General features: G+C 38.4%; 1 protein-coding gene across 1 annotated transcript; it reads left to right on the top strand.

Moving 5' to 3' along the window:
- Positions 1–980: 980 nt before the first annotated feature.
- On the top strand, positions 981–17,963 carry cratb (carnitine O-acetyltransferase b). The gene is made up of 15 exons (XM_084738623.1): positions 981–1,332; positions 2,437–2,661; positions 4,162–4,280; positions 5,777–5,830; positions 8,627–8,792; positions 10,452–10,626; positions 11,639–11,729; positions 12,308–12,395; positions 13,163–13,263; positions 13,733–13,852; positions 14,295–14,417; positions 15,396–15,531; positions 15,649–15,711; positions 16,295–16,432; positions 17,298–17,963. The coding sequence occupies exons 1-15, from the start codon at positions 1,282–1,284 to the stop codon at positions 17,499–17,501; spliced, it is 1,854 nt and encodes a 617-aa protein (XP_084594749.1). The 5' UTR covers positions 981–1,281; the 3' UTR covers positions 17,502–17,963.
- The last annotated feature ends 1,613 nt before the right edge of the window (positions 17,964–19,576 follow it).

The raw sequence follows: 19,576 nt of genomic DNA, 5'->3' as shown, positions 1-19,576 counted from the left end.
TTTTGTCTCTTCTGTTTATTTGTTAATGGTTCTTCAGCTTTTTCTATGTTCATGATGTATTTTCTATTATTAAAACCGAGTAAATACATATATTGTTAAATATCAGAGATAGAAGTAACTAATTACAAATACTCAAATGACATTAATTAAGTACTTTTTTGGGTACTTGTACTTTTATGAGTAGATTTTCAAGTCTGTACTTTTACTTGTACTTACGTAAGCATTACAAGATGCAATCTACTTAGTTACTTTACTTTCAAAATCACGATTGAGTTCTGAGTACAATTTGAATTAATATTTTATCTGCATTTTAGTAGATCTGATCACAAACAGACCAATAAAAACCAGGACATATGAATATATACATATGATGTTTTGTTATAAATTAAACTACCTAAGAGTTTATACAAGTACAGCTGGAATGGTTGGTCAAAATTAGTCACAGATTGGAAGATTTGTGCTTTTCCTTTTAGGTATTTTAATAATTTAAATGCACTGGTTGTTGGTTGGACAAAACAAACATTATGAAAACGGTTCAAAATGAGCTCTGCCTCAACCAACCAACCACTGAGTAATTTTACATTTGATACTTGAATCCTGAATGTACTTTCATTTTTATTTCAGTAACATTGTCAGTTTTTTTAAGTATTAGATTTATACTTTTACTCAAGTAAAATCTCTGAACACTTCATTAACTAAATGTGCTAAATGTGGCGATACATTTGCTGTTAAAACATTAAAGATTGTAAGGTTTACAATGTTTTAATTTAATTTAATTTAATTTAATTTAATTTAATTTAATTTAATTTTATTTTATTTTATTTTATTTTATTCTATTTTATTTCACTCGTCGTGTTTGTTTGTTGCGCGCCATCACGACGTGTAACAGCGACGCCCCGCGGACAGTCGCGGTATTACAGGCTGTTTCGGGTCACGTTGCTGTTTACGGAAACATTTTTACGTCAGCACGTGTGCGGACTTGTAGCGTCACCCCAGTTCTGCTCGGTACGTGAATCTTTGCATGCTCGTAGCGAGAGGGAACAAAAACACGGAGACGTCTGGTCCTTTCTTTCACCTCCTCACGCGCGGATGTTTTTCTAACTAGAATCTGTCGGGCGATGAAGACGCCGATCTTCATCCATCATGGAGAAGTAGCAGGAGGAAGGCTGGGCTTCGTTTGACGGTCCGACTCTGAGGGGATTGTGCAAAAGTTAGCAGAGTATAAAGAAGGCGAAAGCTGCATTAAATGCAACAGAGAGTGGATTTGTGATTTAAGGAAACATGATTTTGAGGAATATTCACGCAGGACCGTGCAGAGCATGGCTGTGTCGGGTGAGTCCTTCTGTTTTTAGACTTACTGTCACACTAAAGTAAGAGCCAGACTGTTGACATACGGGCTTGTGACCTTACATACAGTGAAGTTATTATAGCAACACGGCTGTTAAACGAATAAGATGCAGCAGGATAATGTTTCCACAATCATATCTCTCACACTTCCTATTTTGATACGCCCTGACCCTCCCTGCGTTTGTTGGCATCTGGTCAAACTGACTCCACCGTGCTGACATGCAGAGTTACTGTACCAGCAGCACTACAGGTTTACTGAAACGGTTTTTAATTTGATGTGATGATGATGATAATGATGATGATGATGATGCCCTTATAGTATGGACACACATAACAATGTCCTCATGGGAAGTCTTAGGGGAAAAAAAGGTCGAAATTATGGATAAAAAGTCATCATTATGAGGAAATATGTAAAAGGTCATTATAAGTTTTGAAAAGTCATAATTATACAAAGAAAAATCAGAATTATAAGATGAAGTTCTTAGGTTTATGAGAGATGTCCAAATAATGAGATGAGAAGTTTAAATTAAGTGATAAGAAGTCATAATTATAGGGGTAAGTCCAAATTATGAGATAAAAAGTCCCTGTGAAATTTCAAAAAGTCATAATTATGAGATGGAAAGTTGCAAGTAGATTAAAAAGTCATGTTTACAAGATAAAAAGTCAAATTATGAGATAATTATGAGGTAAATATTCAAAATAGTGAGAAAGAAAGAGGAAAGAATGACATAAAAAGTCATAATTCTGAGATAAAATGTTGAAATTATAACAAACGATAATAATGAGATTAAAAAATGCATAATTATGACATAAAAAGTCTGAATAATGAGATCCATGATCAGTATAGAGATATAAAGTCAGATGTTTCAGTCATTATTATGAGTTAAAAAATTGAGGTAATGAAATAAAAAGTTGTGATAAGTTATTTTAAAAAGTAGATATTATCCTTATTATTTTGAGTTTTTATCTCATAATGATGTTTTTTTTTTTAAACTGGTGGAAAAACCAAGCTAGTTGTGCAATAAACAAATATATGTCATTGAGTTCTTCAAGAATCCTAATTAAACGTCTCATCGCTCTTCCTTCCAGGTTTCATCGAGGCAGCAGGAGCTGAGTTTCTCCTCTGTCCCGTCCCAGCCGGTGCCTCCTCTGGCTCAGACCCTGCAGGGGTACCTGAGGGCCCTGGAGCCCCTGCTGCCCCCCGAGGAGCTCACCCACACCCGCAGGATGGTGCAGGAGTTCGGCCGCCCGGGCGGCCTCGGCGCGCAGCTGCAGGAGGGGCTGGAGAGGAGAGCCAGACACACAAAGAACTGGGTCTGTGTCTGTTGTTATCAGTCAGTGTGGGACGTGTGACAGATGTTAGAGGTGGATATGTGTTTGTGTTTGAAGCACTGTTGCATAATCAATACAAAACACTGCCTGCTCTAAAACCTTCAAAATACTAGATAATCTGAGCTGAACATTGGTAGCAGAACAGTGGATACAAAATAAAATCAACAAAAATTATATGCACACTTTAAAAACACTGCACAATCCTAAATTAAATATAAAATAAATAATAAAGACTTTTGGAACACAGACTCAGGCTGTGGAGTAAGTAGCAATATGAACTATAAAAAATTATTACAAAAGATAAAGTATCTAGCAGTTTTTAAAAAGTTACAAAGCCTTTCACAATAAAAGCATTGAGTGCAAAATATCAAACAAGAAGGATGTTAACACGATAAACAAAATAAAATTTACAACAACACGTTGCAAACATGTCAACATCAGTTAAGAAAATCGATGAAACATGCAGGAGGTGATTTACCCTGCGATGTGATGATACCAAAAACTCAAACACAAAGAAAATGATGACTTGAAAATAATCCTTTATTAATAAATAAATCTGATGTGTTACATTTTTTGTCTCTATAAAGTTTATTTTCTTTTTAACTTAAAGTGCCTCTGCTTTCCTTTGTTATTAAAATAAAAGAAGGCAGCTGTTTTTGTCAATGAAAGCTTGAATTAGTTTTGCACAACTGCAAAACAAAAAACAATGTAGCAGTCAGTCTCAGTCCTTTTTATAAAATAAAAGCACTAGGTTGATATCATCACGGTCCAGAACATATCCCGACATTTTGCTGGATTGCTGACGCTGGATTCTGATTGGTCAGTTACATCATTCTAAGGTTTAAGGTCGTTGCTATGGACACAGTTCTGATCATAAATCCCTAAAATCATTTTAAAATTGATATTTTGTATCAAATTATTGATTTGTTTTGGTAAGTAACAATGTAATAAGCAGGATCATGTACAGTGAGCAGTGAAATAAACCCCGCCATGATGATTCGAGACTCACTCGCTTTGTGTCGAGGTCCAGCATCACCTTGTAGAATTTTATTTTGCAATAATGACCTGCTCACTGTACATACAAATAAACACAGTTAGTTATGAGAAAATGTAGAGAACAGAAAACCCTATTTTGCAGTGTTACTAAATTCTGCATCTGCACAAAAAACAAATCCTATTCTTGTTCCTGATCCATGGCTGAACTTTGCACCCAGTTTCACAGAAACCCTTTAAAAGGTTTCTGAGATATTTGGCTCATAGAAAACAAATAAATAAATAGTATAATACTATAACAATACATGAATATTTTTTCCTTTTTATGAATCAGGTTTTCTAAGGCAAGAAGACCATATGTCATCATCACTGTGGGTTTGTTTGTCACAACCACTAATAGCATAGTTTCTGCTTTAATGTGCATGCTGTGTTTGTCTCTCTCTCTCTCTCTCTCTCTGTGTGTGTGTGTGTGTGGTCCCTCTCCTGTAGATCTCTCCGTGGTGGGTGCAGTGGGCGTACTTGGAGGGCAGACAGCCGCTGCCTGTGCACTCGAACCCGGCCATCTCTCTGCCCCGGAGAGATTTTAATGGGTGGAGGAGCCAGCTAGTGTGAGTCAGCTCGAACACACACTAACACACAAACATACACACACAGAGTAATACCAGTGGACACTAACAGCTGCTTTGGTGCCATCCCTGGATCAACAGTTTCTGTGTATATTTCTAACATGTGGGAATGAGCTGTTAGACATAACGAGACATAATCAATACACTGATTAATCAATAAAAATCCCATGTAACTGTTGGTTAAAGCAGCTGCAGGTAGCATTCATTTGTGTTGATTCTGGCGGCCCCTGTGGACAAACGCAGTAGTGTTTCCACCTCCTCGGGTCGTAAAGAACCTGATCTGGCCGCTGCATGCATTTGTTTAGCTTCTGTGCTGAAGCTTCTCCAGCCTGGGCGCGTGTTGACCGGCATCGACTGTAGGCAGTTACCTCTTACAACCCCAGTTCAAATAATGCGAACTAACACAACCCTTTAACACAATAAACTCAGCTGTTTGCAGGATGCATAGTAATGAGGTTATGTGTCTATTTGTGGCTGTGTAAGAATAATAACTGTAATATGATCACGGAGAAACGGAGTATCTTGTAACCTTGTTTTTGTACCGTTCATACACTGAGGTCACATATAAACGTCCAACCAGCAGACTCGGTTACTTGTTAACAGTAATTTTGTTGAGAGGTCTAATGGTATTAACATTCCCCATGTTACATACCTGTCTAGGAAGAAGAAAGGGAATTCAGGACCAGTTTTTAATCCCTTCAAATCCTGCAACTCTCTCCATCTGTTGAATGAGCGAACAAGCATGATTTGTGTTTTTGCTCGTTCTCTATCCTCGCCCCTTCTTCTCTTTGACGATCCTGCCCCAGTAACAGCCATAACCACAAAGTATAACATGAAAAACTGCTTATTTTTACCTGGTGAATGTACAACTAATTGTAACTTTGACTGGGAAAGTGTAAACACAGGCTTTAATTTTATTCAAAGGAGAATCCGACCCGTTAGCATTAAGAATGGCGATGCAGAAATTGCCAATTTTCTCGCTGATGGTCTGGTTAAATTATGTAGTTCATATGTAGGCATCATTGTTAAACTGAGACTGTTTCACAACCAGTTAAAAACTCCTTGAAGCACGTTTGAGCAGACAGTTGGCAGCGCGGTCCAAGCAGACAAAGTCACTGAGTTTATTTTGTGTCAGTAATATTTCCAGTGAAGACACTCTGCCAGGATGTTGCCCTTAAACACTATCTGGATACACACAGCTGTTTATTTTGTAAATCATTGTTGTCAGTCAGACCTTGTAACCTGATTACCTTCTCCTCTACGACCTGAGGAAACCCTTCAACTTTGTGTTTGTTTGTTTTTTCCCCCTGAGATTCCTACAAGTTATCCTGCTCTGTTGTGCATTATTCTCTAAAGATTTATTTGACACTTGAGATTTCATCACCAGGAGATTTGATGAAATATGCTCAGCCCTGTTTATTTTGCAAATAATCAACTATAATGAAACAAATGACCACAACATGTTTGTCTCCATGTAGGTTTGCATCTAAACTGATAGCAGCAGTTCTGGACTTCAAGGCCAAAATCAACACGTAAGTACGACTGAGCTGCAGCCAAATAACAAAGACAGTCCTTGATTCAAGAGTCAAAAACTTGTTTGTCATTGTGTGGTGCATTGTATGAAGATTCACACATATTTACAAAGAATAATTAGACAGGAATGAAATGATATTAGCAATAAAAAGTAGAAAAAAGAACAAAAATAATTAATGTAAAGTATTAGATACAGTGAAATATATGTAAAATACAAGTAACAAAGGTGCAAAAGCAGCAGCATAATACAGCTCAAGGTGCTACAACAGACAACGTCTTTTTCAGGAGCCCCTCCGTATTTCATCAAGACAAAGCCAAGACACATTCTGCACGCGTTAGTTAAAGAGTTCAGGTACCAGACTGACCGGTCTGCAGGCCAGAACTGTCTCCTTATGAAGCAAAAAATACAACAACAGAGACCCCTGGCTGATGAGTAACTAAAGTCGAAAATCAAGTAAGAATGAGAAAGTTTGGTTTCAAAACCTCAACAGTTAGCGTCCTCAGTTCCCAGACGCTCGCTGAATGCTGTTGAAATAAAAGGTGATGTATCTCGGCGGTAAACGTGCTCCTCTCCAAACTTTTTGACACCTGTTGCAGGTATCAAATTCAGAATGAGTTTGTATTAAAGTTAATCAGTGTGAACACTAAATATCTTGTCTTTGAACTGTATTCAAGTGAATATAGGTCAAAGGTTTTGTGCAAATCTTGCATGATGTTGTTATTTACGTGTCCCAACTTTTTTGAAATTGTTTTTTTTTACATTAGTAGAATAGTATGAAGTGCATCAAGTGAAGGACAGGTAAAAACTGTACTTAAATACAGTCCTTGAGTAAATATACTCGGTTACCACTGGATAGTAAGTGATACTTTTTCACACTAATCACAATAAAAGTCATTTAATGGTGTACAGATCACTTCTGCATTCTTTCACATGTTATTATTCTGTACAGATCAACACAGTGATTAAATACAGTGAGGATTGTGAGAAGCACAGAGTTTAAAATATAAAGTAATTCCATTAGAAACAAATTAAACCAGCTGCTGATGATTATCCGCTACCATTATTGCAGCCATTTATTAACTGTAAACTGTAGTTAACCTTTGTTCAGATGCTACAATAATCCTCCTCCTGTTTAATCTGTTGTAGTCGCTCTCACTTGTTTCTATTTTTAGTGCTGCTGTAACCTTAAACCCCGCCGGCATCGCTCCTTGTTTATCTGCTGTATGAAGTTAAGCCGTGTCTAAATTTATTTGTTCACGCCGTCTGTAACCGAATCTGTGCGTAAACCAACAGCACGCTGCACGCACGTCTGAAATAAAACTCGTAAACAGATATTCGTGTTTGTTTCAGTAACAGTTTTACCACATCAGGATATTTATGCCAGCTCTGTTATCTGAGAGTGTTTTACAGTATGAGCCCCACCCGTCTGCCAACACACACCAGAAACTCAAGTATTTCTTGGCTGATTTCAGGGAACAGTCTCCCCCTCCACATGGACACAAACAACAGTGGCTGCATGTAACTAATTACATTTACTCAAGTACTCCTACTCAACTAGATTTCAGAGGAAAATCTATCACTTTTTACTCCACTGTATTTAACTCAAAGCTGCAGTTGTCTTTGCAGAATGAGATTTTACACACAAAACAGTAAAAGCACAAAACACAATTAAATGAGTCCCTCCTACTATAATTAAAACTATAATTTTACATGACTCAGAATGCATTTGTTTGAGTTGTCTTTGGATAGGGACAAAACTCCAAGGCATTCCTTTTAAAATAAATTAAAATGTCTTTCTTGTCACGGCATGGTCATGTTAGACCTTAAAACAAACTGCAGCATGTTTCAACATCAAACCTTTACTCACTGACGAAGACTTGATGCTGAGATGCGTCGCAGTTTGTTCAGTTTTACATGCTTTGATGTTTATTTGTCAGAAATAATAATGCACTAATATTTACAGCAGAACATGGATATTTAAATGAAATCTGACAGGGTTTACTTTTATTTTTCCTTGCTGTCCTGTAAAAACTGTTTCACATATTTATACGAACCAACAGTGGTGAAAGAAACACTCAGATCTTTTACTGAAGTAACAGCAGCAATGCTACAGTGCAGAAATACTCTGCCACATCATGCCACGTGCAATTAAATGTCATTTCCTTTCATTTATTTTATTTTTGCAAAGCATAAAAATTAAATAAATAAGCATCTCACTATCAAATACAACTCTGTTTGCTTATTCCACGAATGAAAAGGAGCAGGGAGATGAGAAATTGTACTTCTGCTGCCCCTGACTCAAAACGTGAATTAACAATAGGAGCAGATGGTCTGTGCATTTTGGCCACTTAACAAAAAACAACACTTACAGTAACATGAGGGGAAAAAAGAATCAAGAGCCAAACACAACTAGCAGAGCGCGCTCAGTCGAGTGGCGAGTCATGACTGTGCATAAAAAATCAGGCTGATCAGTCCAGAAGTATTCGAGATTAGTTGCAGACAAGCCTCAGGTCTCTAGGCTTATGCCAGGTGGGGATGAAAAACAGCTGACAGAACAACAAATGTGCTTTCTGATGTCTTCCAGAACTGTGTTATTACTGAGAACTTTGATGTCGTGTTGATTTCGGAGGCCTCTGGTATCAGGAAAGAAGGATTGGTGCATCTCATAAACTGTTATAACTCTGACCAGATAAAAATAAAACTATATATTCAGAAAAATAATAGTAATAAATGTACTGAAGTAACTAAACGTCAACACACTAAACGTCCGTCTGCTTGTCTCTGTCTCCGTCAGCGGCCAGCTGCCGGTGGAGTACATGCGAGAGAAGCCTCTGTGCATGGAGCTCTACCCGCTCCTCTTCTCCTCCTGCAGGATCCCAGGTCCCAAACACGACTACATCGCCCACCACGGCCGCTCCCGCCGCTCGCCAACGCACATCACGGTCGTCAGGAACTACCAGGTGGGATGAGCCGACAACAGGTGACGCTGTCGGATGCATATTTCCTCTTTTTGTTCTCCTTTGTAGCAAGTTGAACAGCATTACAGTCGTGTTGAGTCTTGTGCAGTCACACCTTTGTTTTTGTTTTTTTTTACTTTGCTGGCAATTTATTAGGCTTCTTAAGGCTTTGACCAATTAGGTTTGTAAAAGGGAGTCATGTGACCACAGAAGAAGCTCTTTTGGCTGAAGGTCAGAGATAAGAGGTTTTGGCAGAGAGAGGAATCAAAACAAATCTGCTCTTCGCCTTTATTTACCTTCTCTTGTCTTCATATCAGATAAAAATGTGTGAAAACTCTCACGGTTATTTGAGTTCAGGTTCTGATGCTGAACTTTTAGTAAATTTAAGCTGAAAAACATTCAGCTCTATTTAGGAGCTTTGTTACTAATATCATGAGTCCAGATGAAGTAGTTAAAGTTCAATTTCTGGACTAAATTATGATTGATGATTTATTTTCATTATCTGTTGGTTTCTCTTAGTTGTTTGCTCCATAAAACGTCAAAAAATGATTGAAAGTTTTGATCACTGTGTCCCAAACCCCAAGATGACATCTTGTTTTGTCCACAACGTAAAGATATTCAGTTTACTGTCAGAGAGAAAAAATTAAAACTGTTAATTGTCAATTTAACAGTGCACAAATAATCAATTAAGCAACTAATTGTAACTCTGTTATAATAAAACACCGGACAAATTAAATAACTTTTAAGCTGCATGTTGTCCCATTGGTAAACCAAAATAAAGGTTATACCCAAGTAAAGCTGCAAAAATGATTAATTTAACAATTTATTTTTCTGTTTATTATGTTCTTGATTAATCGTTTGGTCTATTGGTGACGTTTTGCTTTGTCCAATATCCAATATTCAGTTCAAAAGTCTATACAACAGAGAAAATCAGCAAATATTCAGATTTGAAAAGCTGAAATTACGACATGATTGGCTTTTGTTCCAAATAAATGACTGAAACAGTTAATCAGTCATCAGCGCAGATTGATTTTCTGCAGATTAACTAATCAATACATCAACTCCAGTAGCCTAGTAGAAGTAGGCCTGAAACTAAAATTTGTTTTAATCAGTTTCTCTAATGATTATAAATAATTGATAAATCATTTGGTTTATAAATTGTCAGAAAGTAGTTAAAATGCTGCAAACATAGTGATTTCGTGGAATAAAATATACTGTATATAAAGATGGACGACATCACAGCTCTGCAAAAGTGAAGCCAAGTGATCTTGATCGCCCCCTGGTGGTCAGCAACAGCAAAGGTCAGGAGGTCATTGCCTATTAAATCTCTGCTGCTCCACTAATCGATCAATAGACTAATTATTGGAGTGTCATTAGATGTTCAGTTTGTGTTGATGGCAGCAGCAGCAGCACTGTGAGTGTTTATGTTGGTGGTGACTGTGAAAGAGAAAAGCTCCAGAGGTCTAAAGGAATGTGCACAAATATGTTTACTGTGAACACAACACACCCAAAGACGCTCCGTGAGGCACATAAACACCAAACACAACACTGTGCTCATGTCACGTGACACCTGCTGTCGCCTAAAGCCACACAGAAAAATCTGTCGTCAGATCACCTGTAGAGTGAGGAAGACGTTCTCCTGCTCCTCTGTTTCTCTTGTAGTTCTTCCAGCTGGAGGTTTACAACAGCGACGGCTCTCGGATGACGGAGAGTCAGATCCACAGTCAGCTGCTGAGGATCAGGTCTCAGTCCTGGAAGACGGACAAAGAGCCGATGGGCATCCTGACCAGCGAGCACCGTCACACCTGGGGACAGGCCTACAATCGCCTGCTCAGAGGTACGGCGCAGGACACTGCTGTCAAATGGGTGCATGTTGTATTTACTGTAAATCCAAACACACTATACTGTGTTTTTGCAAGTTTTAATTAATTACTTTCAAGTAAGTTGGAGAGTTTTTTGCAGGAAACAACAAATTTATCATCATAAAATTCTCACTGCTTCCATGCTGGTACATCTTTAGAGTTTGATGCTCCAAAACGCAGGTTGTGGGTGAAAATCTATCAGATCTCAGATGTCAGAGCTTCCTTAAAGGACTAGTTCAGACTTTTTGATGTTGGGCTGTATGAGGTTCCTTTCCATAGTCAGTTTATTACCTACAGTAGATGAGAGTCCACACACCAGTTTTGGGAAGCAGCAGAAATACTAAATGTAGGAAGCTAAACAATATACTGCTGTGGACACGGTCGGCAGCAAAACATGTTTTATCCACCTTAAAAATGTTCACCTAAAAAGAATCAATATTGGTTTCAGTGTACGCTGTATTTAGAATATCTTCAGCACTTTTCCCTGCAGCCAGGCAGCCTTTTCTGATGGAAAACTGTCGTTATATAAGTCAATATCACTCTCTTTCACTTAACCAAACTCCAAAGGCGTTATCAGTAACTTTACCTCGCAGGGAGTTACTGGTGACTTCAGTGTTTTAATAATTTAGTTTGGATTCATCAGAGTCACACAATAATGCAAAAAAACTCCACTTCAAAAAGTCAAACCTACCTTTTTATTACATCACATGGCGTGAAATGAAACCGAGGAATCTCTCCTGGTTAGGACATAAATCTGAAATGTTTAGTAAGCTTTGGTCAGCATGACTACTGAAGGACATTTATTGTGGAAAAATCTGGTTTATTTTTATCCTATCTTGTCCTGAAACAAGTCTCTCATAACATTTACATATTTTTATGTAATCATGTAATTTTATGTAATTTTTGTTTCTTTCCACACACTCTCTCTCTCTCTCTCTCTCTCTCTCTCTCTCTCTCTCTTTCTCTCTCTCTGTCTCTGTGACTCAGATAAACTGAACAAGGAATCAGTGCGAACGATAGAGTCGGGACTTTTCTCCCTGTGTCTGGATTCTCCAGTCATGAGGATATCAGATGAGAAGTATGCACACACACACACACACACACACACACACACACACACAATCCACAGTCAGGTATTTCTGTGTTTGCTAAGCGTGTTGGGCAATCCTCTGTGTGTTCAGATATCATTATGCCGTCTGTTGACGCTGAGTCTGAAGCAACAATGTACAACTGTCACTTCCTCCATTTGAAAAGTTGTTCATGTAAAGAATCAGAAACACTAAGATTTGAATGTCTTGAATGAAAACATTTTTACTGAAGGAAAAGTAGAAAGTAACACAGTGGAAAAATACACCATTTCAAGTAAAAGTACTAAAATTAAATGTTAGTACAAAATTTGACAAATATGATCAGCAAAATGTACTTTAAAGGGATAGTTCAGATTATTTGAAGTGAGGTTGAATAAGGAGTTTGGTTGGTTAGGTAAGTAGTATAGTACTGCATAATATCATAGAATCATATGTTCTTTTATGAAGAAAATAACCACTAACAACACGTGTCAAATAAATGTAGTGGAATAGAAGTAACAAAAAATGAAAACACTCCAGTATTTTTTCTTTGTGTGTTGATTTTATGTGTTCCAACTTTGATTGGCAGGTACGCGAGCCGCAAGGCAGCGCAGATTCTGCACGGAGGCGGGACGTTCTCCAACAGTGGGAACCGCTGGTTCGATAAAACGCTGCAGGTGAGCAGCAGGAGTATTCATGTAGAGCAGCGGTTCTCACACTGTGGAGCACAGAGCCGCTGCAGGTGGAGTGTGGATGATCAGAGCAGAAATACAGAGTTGAACTATGTTGAATGAGTATCAGTATGAGTCTTTTTTTTGCAGGATTCTGTAACAAATTAAGATTTTTGGTTTTTAAGTCTGCAGAATCTGATGTGTAGGACAGGACATCTCTGCCTCACGACGTTCATTCATGTAAAAGTTTTTCTTACGAACATTTTGCCTTTAACAAATATTGCACCTCCTGCAATCTGAGAATTTCAGAAAGCCATGTTACAATTTCGATAAAATTTTGATTAATTGCACAGCCCTCGCGTATTAGGCAGCAAAAATGTGAACAGGTTAACCTGCACTTTGCCTTTCTGTGCACAGTTTGATTGAAATTAAACACAGACCCACATTGACAGCATTCCCAGCTTTCTTTAAGATTAAAGCCAGATCTTTGAAAAGCGTCTGCCCTGCAGTGGTTTGACATTTGAAAACTAGATAGCTGACATTGTCTCAATATGTCAGACACGGGACAAGAAAACTGCAGTCCCACATAAAGTGGGACACCTCGTCAGCCTAATTATACTGACCTTTATTTCACTAAAGCTCAGCTTGGATCTTTTTTTAGTTGTTGTTCTGAAGTGGGGCATGTCAGTGAAAGTTTAGGAACCTCTGGGGTAACGTTATTTTAGATTAGCTGATACAGCTGCTAAGTGTTGTCTGTGTGTTTGTTTGAGTAGTTTGTGGTGGGCGAGGACGGCTCCTGGGGTCTTCTGTACGAACAGGCCACCGCCGAGGGTCCGCCCATAGCAACGCTGCTGCATCATATCCTGGATTACTGGTGAGATATGAAGAATTAATGAGGTGCATTTGTGTGTTTGAATTATATCCTATATTAAGTCCTATAATTACATCCTATATTTACACTGGACACTTGTAGATGGATTCAGTGTTTTTTTTTCTTGAGCTAAAAGAAAATATAACAGCATCTGTATGTTACTGGTTCTAAACGTCCCATAACATTTAAGAGCCAAGTACTTAAGGTACATTTTACTGGTAAAACATCAGAGTTATTAGCGTGCAGCTTTCCTCTCATTCTTTTCTCATTCTTTCTTTTTTCCTGGTCGCTAAATGTCTCATTACAGAACAGTTGTAAACACAGGCAGCCAACCATAGTGAAGAAACGAACAGATTTAGTCAAAATGAAGCATTATAATGTCATTATAATAGAGCATAGGGTGTAAAATACCAGGATTTCTGTTTTGCATTTCATACTCATTATAAGTAATTGTGTGTTTTGTTGACTGCAGCGAGAAACCAGACCCAAAGAGAGCCCCGCTGGTCCCGCTGCCGATGCCCAAGAAGCTTTACTTCCACATAGACCGAGAAATAAAGAGGGACATCGAGCACGCCAAGCAGAACCTCGACATGTAAGCTTTCTCTCTTCTTCTCGTGATCAGGGTGTCGGTGTGAATGTGGAGTCTCTGCAGGGCGATAAGAGAAGAAAGGCCTCGCTGCACACAGTGTAAGCTGCGTGTTTGCTTTTGCCTGAAAATCTTAACGGAGCTGAAAAGAACTCGGCCGCAGGAGAGTAAACACATTTATCATTTCTGTGTGAATGTAACCTTGACAGAAGGAAAGCTGTCATTAGCTCAACTGACTTTATGAATCACTCAGAAGCCGTTTTTGTAGTCCAGACTCTTAAATCATTCAGATGCTGAGATACAAGGGAGGAATTAGGTTTTTTTTTTTTACATGCACTGCTGATGCAAATTTCAAATTTGGCTGTAAGAGACTGTGACATCATCCTTAACTTTTGAGTTTAGAAAGATTTAATCACCAATCCGCAATGACGTTTTAAATTTCCTGCAGACTGATCAACGACCTCGACGTGAACGTGTTCAACTTCAAGAGGTTTGGCAAAGATCTTCCCAAGCAGCACAAGCTGAATCCACACTCCTTCATCCAGGTCGCCCTGCAGCTCGCCTACTACAGGTCAGTGATGTCACCAAAACGTTCAGGTCGCAGGCAGCTCATGTCGGTTCAAACATACTGTCAGTGACTTTTGATGTTGGGAATCACTGGTTTGATGACTTTCCAACTGGAAAATTGGCTCCACCTACAGCTTATCTCGATGAACCGACTCTTAATAACCACATATCTGTAGCGGACGGAAACAAGCATTCGTTTGCATTTTCTTTTGCCAGATAACTTAAAACTTTGCGATGCATCTGGATGGAAACATGACGGGTGATTTTGATTTTGATTTAAAAAAAATTTTGATGTTAAACAGGAAATACAGTATATCGAGCACGAGATGATGAGCTGATGTTGTGTATCTGTGGCTGGTTAGATAAAAGAATAAGGGCAGTAGTGATTTTTATTTAAAAAAAATATCTTTTTATGGTTGAGATAGTTTAGATCAGACATTTTCAGACTGTGAGAAGAGTTGAAGTGGAGACAGAGGGAGAGACAAAAATAATAAAAATATTGCATTTGATGAATTGCACAATTTAAGCAATTCATTGCGCCAACTCGGAGTCATAACATAACACACGTTTTTAGATTCAGCGTGACTGATATGTGATGTCCAGTGTGAATAAATTCCGTAAGTCCCCTAGAAAAAAATACACTCCTTTTAACTATAGAACAAGCTCGGGAATCATGATGTTTTAAATTTTCATTACTATCGAAGTAATCCATTAGTAGTTCTTTGTATATCCATGGCTGCATTGCAAACAGGAACTGCTAATTGTTAAGTCAGCATGGTTTTTAATGCTGCCAGTGATAAAATGTAAACTAATTTAGGCTGAAAACTTGTGTGTGAGACTTAAAAAACTTCTGATTTAGAAAATGTTTCTGTTTTCTTGGTGGTTATGTATGTTGGTGATGAACAAATCAGACTTAAGGTTTGAATTAGCAGTGTTCATGCTGTTAAATTTCACTCCGTCATGTTGTTTTTTTTTCCTGTAGAGTTCACAATGAGGTGTGTGCAGCCTGTGATATCGTCTCTCAGAGGATGTTTCGAGGAGGACGGACAGAGTATATTCGCTCGCCCACAAATCAGGCGCTCAAGTTCATCCTCGCCTTCGACGATCCATCTGTGACCGTGAGAAATGAAATGCTCACCTTTTAGCTCGCTTGCTTGTTTTCAGGTGATTTAACGGTGACGATAAATGTGGTTCAGCTTTTGATCATTGTGTGTTTTTGTGTTTTTTTGTCGCAGCGGGAAGCAAAGCTGCAGCTGTTCAGAGAAGCTGTTGTTGCTTATGCATCTCTGACTAATCAGGTAAATAAAACAGCTCAACAGCTTTTATTCCTCTCTTATTCTCATTTTTTCATCTTTTATTAAGTGATAAACTCTTATCCTCTTTGGAAGGCCATAAAATTTGGGACAGGAACGTCCAGACGTAAATGTCATCCCCGGACTAATGAGATGAAATCCTTATTTTATTTTAATTATTTATTTTACCTGCAGGTTTAATGTCACTTCAGAGGAGGGCAGGTTTTGTTTCTTGTGAGAGGACGGTGAGACTGAGAATTAGACTCAGTTTTTGTTTTGTTGTCCTGCTTACGAGGACATAAAGGATGTACTTTTTACTAAAATGTTCTCCTTTTATGTTGATTTCTTTCTGGATGAGTATGAGGATATTGAATAGTGCTTTTTGTAGTACACTTCGTTTGTGAGGCTTGTGAGAGAAGGCAGAATATTTTATTTAAGACTGAGCTGTAAAATAGACTGTAGTTTTGTAATGGAAGGAAACTGTTGCTTACTTGTTACTTTTGATGCCTTTTAAACCCATGAAGGTTTGGTTCTTTGTGTGCATAACATGAAAATAAAAAAAAAATCATTTTCCCCCTGTTCTGCTCAGGCTCTTGAAGGACACGGCATTGAACGCCATCTGCTGGGCCTGAAGCTGCAGGCCATCGAGGAAGGACGGAGCATTCCCAAAATCTTCATGGACACAGCGTACGGCCTGGCAACGCACTGGAAACTGCGAACAGGACAGGTGTGTGTTTCTGTGTTAGAGTTTGTGTCTCTGTTGGTTTTACAGGAAGTGTTGACAGGCCTGCAGCGCACCAGCAAGCGGAATTTTGTTAATAACTCAGGGGGAATTTTCTACCTGTTATATTGTCTAACAGCAGTTTTCCAGTCACTCTGCATCATGTGATCTTCTCTTAATGTGATGCATTTACTGTCCGTGCAATTTTGGGAGTTTCCACCAATCAGGCTGCCTCCTTTTATTCTTTCATAATGACCTTCAGACTTATTTGCTCCTCCACATCCTACTGTAAACCCAACACATGATGTAGTCTGATATCAGAGGCTCATATGGTTTTTTATGTCCTGCTGTAATTTCCCTGCTGACACAAGCCACATTTTATGATATTAGTCCTTTACAATGTGACCAGGCAGCTACTGTATATGGTCTGACCTTTTCTTAATCTTAGCGTTCTTTATTTCACTTACGTTTAATTTCAGTGCAGTGCAATGAATTATGACACCACAGGTCAACACTTCTATTGTGGTAAAGATTAATAAGGACAGGTGATGTCAGATGTTTATATATCAAGGCCACCAATACAAACCTGCTTTAATATGATGCAGTTTATTTTTTTTTTATTTAAACTGTTTGGTCAGATGTGATTCTTAAGAAAAAGATTGTCTTTATTGGCTTACTGCTTATAGTTTTAAACATAAGTTTATTTTATGTGTTTGCACACATAGAAGTATTGTGATATAATGTATGTAATATAATATTGTTTGTAGCCACATTTTGCCCAGTCTTTGAATCTACATCATATTTTATCACATTAAACTTTTCCTATTTTCATACATTATCTCATGTTCTCCTCTTGTCTCTTCCCCTTCAGGTGCCAGCGACCACAGACAGCGTGATGTGTTTCGGGCCCCTCGTTCCTGACGGTTACGCCATTTGTTACAACCCCCAGTCAGACCACGTCCACTTCTCCATCACCGCCTTCAACTGCTGCGAGGAGACGCACGCAGAGACATTAGCTGTCACCCTGAAGGACACCTTGTGTCAGCTACAGGAGCTACTGCAGCCTACCGTGTAGAGCTGCTCCACTCCACTTTTCTACACCTGGGAAAAAAAAACACTTTATTTTCTTAAAACAACAAGAGGCTTGATTTTGACTTGGATGTTATCTTGTGCATGCCACAGAACGCTCCGCTAAAGCGGTTAAATATGAGACCATACTGAAGACTGAACACAGTGTCTCTGAGGTGCTTTTGATGCTTTTTTAAAGCTTTCAATTAAGCAATAAATCACTTTTCATTTCTAGCAAGAGCTGAGTAAGCAAGCTGCATTATAGCCGCTACAATGGGAGCACTTGGAGGCGTTTAATGCTATAATATCTCTGGGTGAAAGTAAAACAAAGCTAAAGCCAACCTGACACTCCCATCTTTAATCTGGACAAAACAAAAACATGTTCAAACCGACTGCACTCCTGTCACAGGTCATGAGATGACCAGTGTCCTCTTATGAGAATAAATATATTTCATGTGTTGTACTGCCAGCAGAGCTTAGATGATGGAAACCATTGATTTTGTAGGTCAACAAGTCTGTTTAAAATGGACCAAAAAAGCCAGAGTAATGCTTATAAATGGTGACCGTGCATGTGTGTATTGCGTTTTGAGATGAGTGTGAAGAGGCTTTTATGATGTTCTGCTCTCAACCTGCAGGACTGGTTAATAAAGCATGTGATCATGTGACTCCTCATTATAATGCTTCTTGTGTGTCGTGAGAACCAGTGTGGCAGTGATTAGGAAAGGTGGAGTACACACACCTCAGAGTTTGTTTTGCAATGACTCGTGTGTCAGTTACATTTACATGACGTATGTTCCTAAATATAATTGTGTTGTCACCAGAAACAGGCATCAGTAGAGGCCCACAAATAATGTTTTCTCCAGGGCCTCCTTGTTGTTAAATTTGAACATGATGAGACCTCGGAAAGCCTTTTTAATACCTCAAAAAATAAGTGCTAACATGCTGCAAATTTCCCTCATTTTGCAACCGTCCCTCCACTGCAGCAGAACATAAAAACACAAGGCAGGAAGTTGATACTATAATAAGATATTCAAGATGCAGTAAGCAGTTCTGGAGAAAGACGGTTGATTGTCTGAATCCCAAATCATGAAATACTGACCTTTCGAGAAGGAGACTCAACAATCAATGTCTCACTGACCTTTGACTGGACAAAGTCTGCCGTCCTGTACTAGGTTTTCTAAAGCCTGAAGACAGCGAGCAGGAAAAGAAATAGGGGTCTAGTTTTCTCTCAGAGCATTTGAATTGCATTACGCTTAAAACCATAATATGCAGCATTTTCCTAAAGATGTGTAGCCTCATATGAACATAATCCCTTTTGACTCACTAGACATATGTGATGGTGGCTTTATCTTCAGAGTCTCTGCCTGTATTTTCTTATTTTCTCATTTTGCTTTGCTCGGGACACAAAGTACCAACTCAGAACTTCAATACTTCACGTTCCTGGGAATGAGACTCAACAATCAAGTATCTTTCTGCTGCTTTGACGAAAAGTTCAGACAAATCCTACTGATTCTACTTTTGCCAAAAATAAACTGTCTACCCCAGCTTTAACTTTGGAAGATATCCGCTTGATTTGACTGATTTTGACAGCTGAAGCCTCAATTTAGCTTCAGCAAAATTATGTATTTTTTTCAGGGAACAAGGACTAGATTATGTCTCCCAGTCATTGAAAGCTCAGGATAGGATCTTTTAATGTCTAGTGTAGAAAGGGATAGATAGAACAAAATAAAAAAAAATACTCTTGTCCTCTACAAGTGTGTGTACATAGTCAAGCAATGATTAAAAAAAATGCTTGTACAATCAGCAACCTACTGCAAAAAGAGAAGCGTTTCTAATTTTCAAAAAATAAGCCTTGCTTTAATTGAAGTTTCTTAGTTCCTCAAGTTTCAGAGAGTTTTAAAGAGATCATTTTTCATTTAAACAGATACCCAGGTACTTACTTGGATTTAGTTAAAGCTTAGATTAAATAGATTCTGTGAAGAATTTTTATACATAAATATTTCCTGATTTGTTAATAAATTATTCTTATTATAAGTCTTTGTCATAGGCTCAGCTATGAGCTCAGTGCCAAAGACACGCTTT

This window comes from Lutjanus erythropterus, chromosome 16 (assembly GCF_056507025.1).
Source record: "Lutjanus erythropterus isolate fLutEry1 chromosome 16, fLutEry1.hap2, whole genome shotgun sequence".
In the NCBI taxonomy this organism is placed as follows: domain Eukaryota; kingdom Metazoa; phylum Chordata; class Actinopteri; order Lutjaniformes; family Lutjanidae; genus Lutjanus; species Lutjanus erythropterus.
The sequence above is the reverse complement of the archived record's forward strand: the minus strand, read 5'-3'. Positions and strand labels throughout refer to the sequence as shown.

Bases quoted from the DNA above. Each gene is read 5' to 3' on its own strand.
- cratb (XM_084738623.1), top strand. From the start codon at position 1,282: ATGATTTTGAGGAATATTCACGCAGGACCGTGCAGAGCATGGCTGTGT. The intron at 1,333-2,436 runs GTGAGTCCTTCT...TCTTCCTTCCAG, and splicing joins GCAGAGCATGGCTGTGTCGG to GTTTCATCGAGGCAGCAGGA. The intron at 15,712-16,294 runs GTAAATAAAACA...TGTTCTGCTCAG, and splicing joins ATGCATCTCTGACTAATCAG to GCTCTTGAAGGACACGGCAT.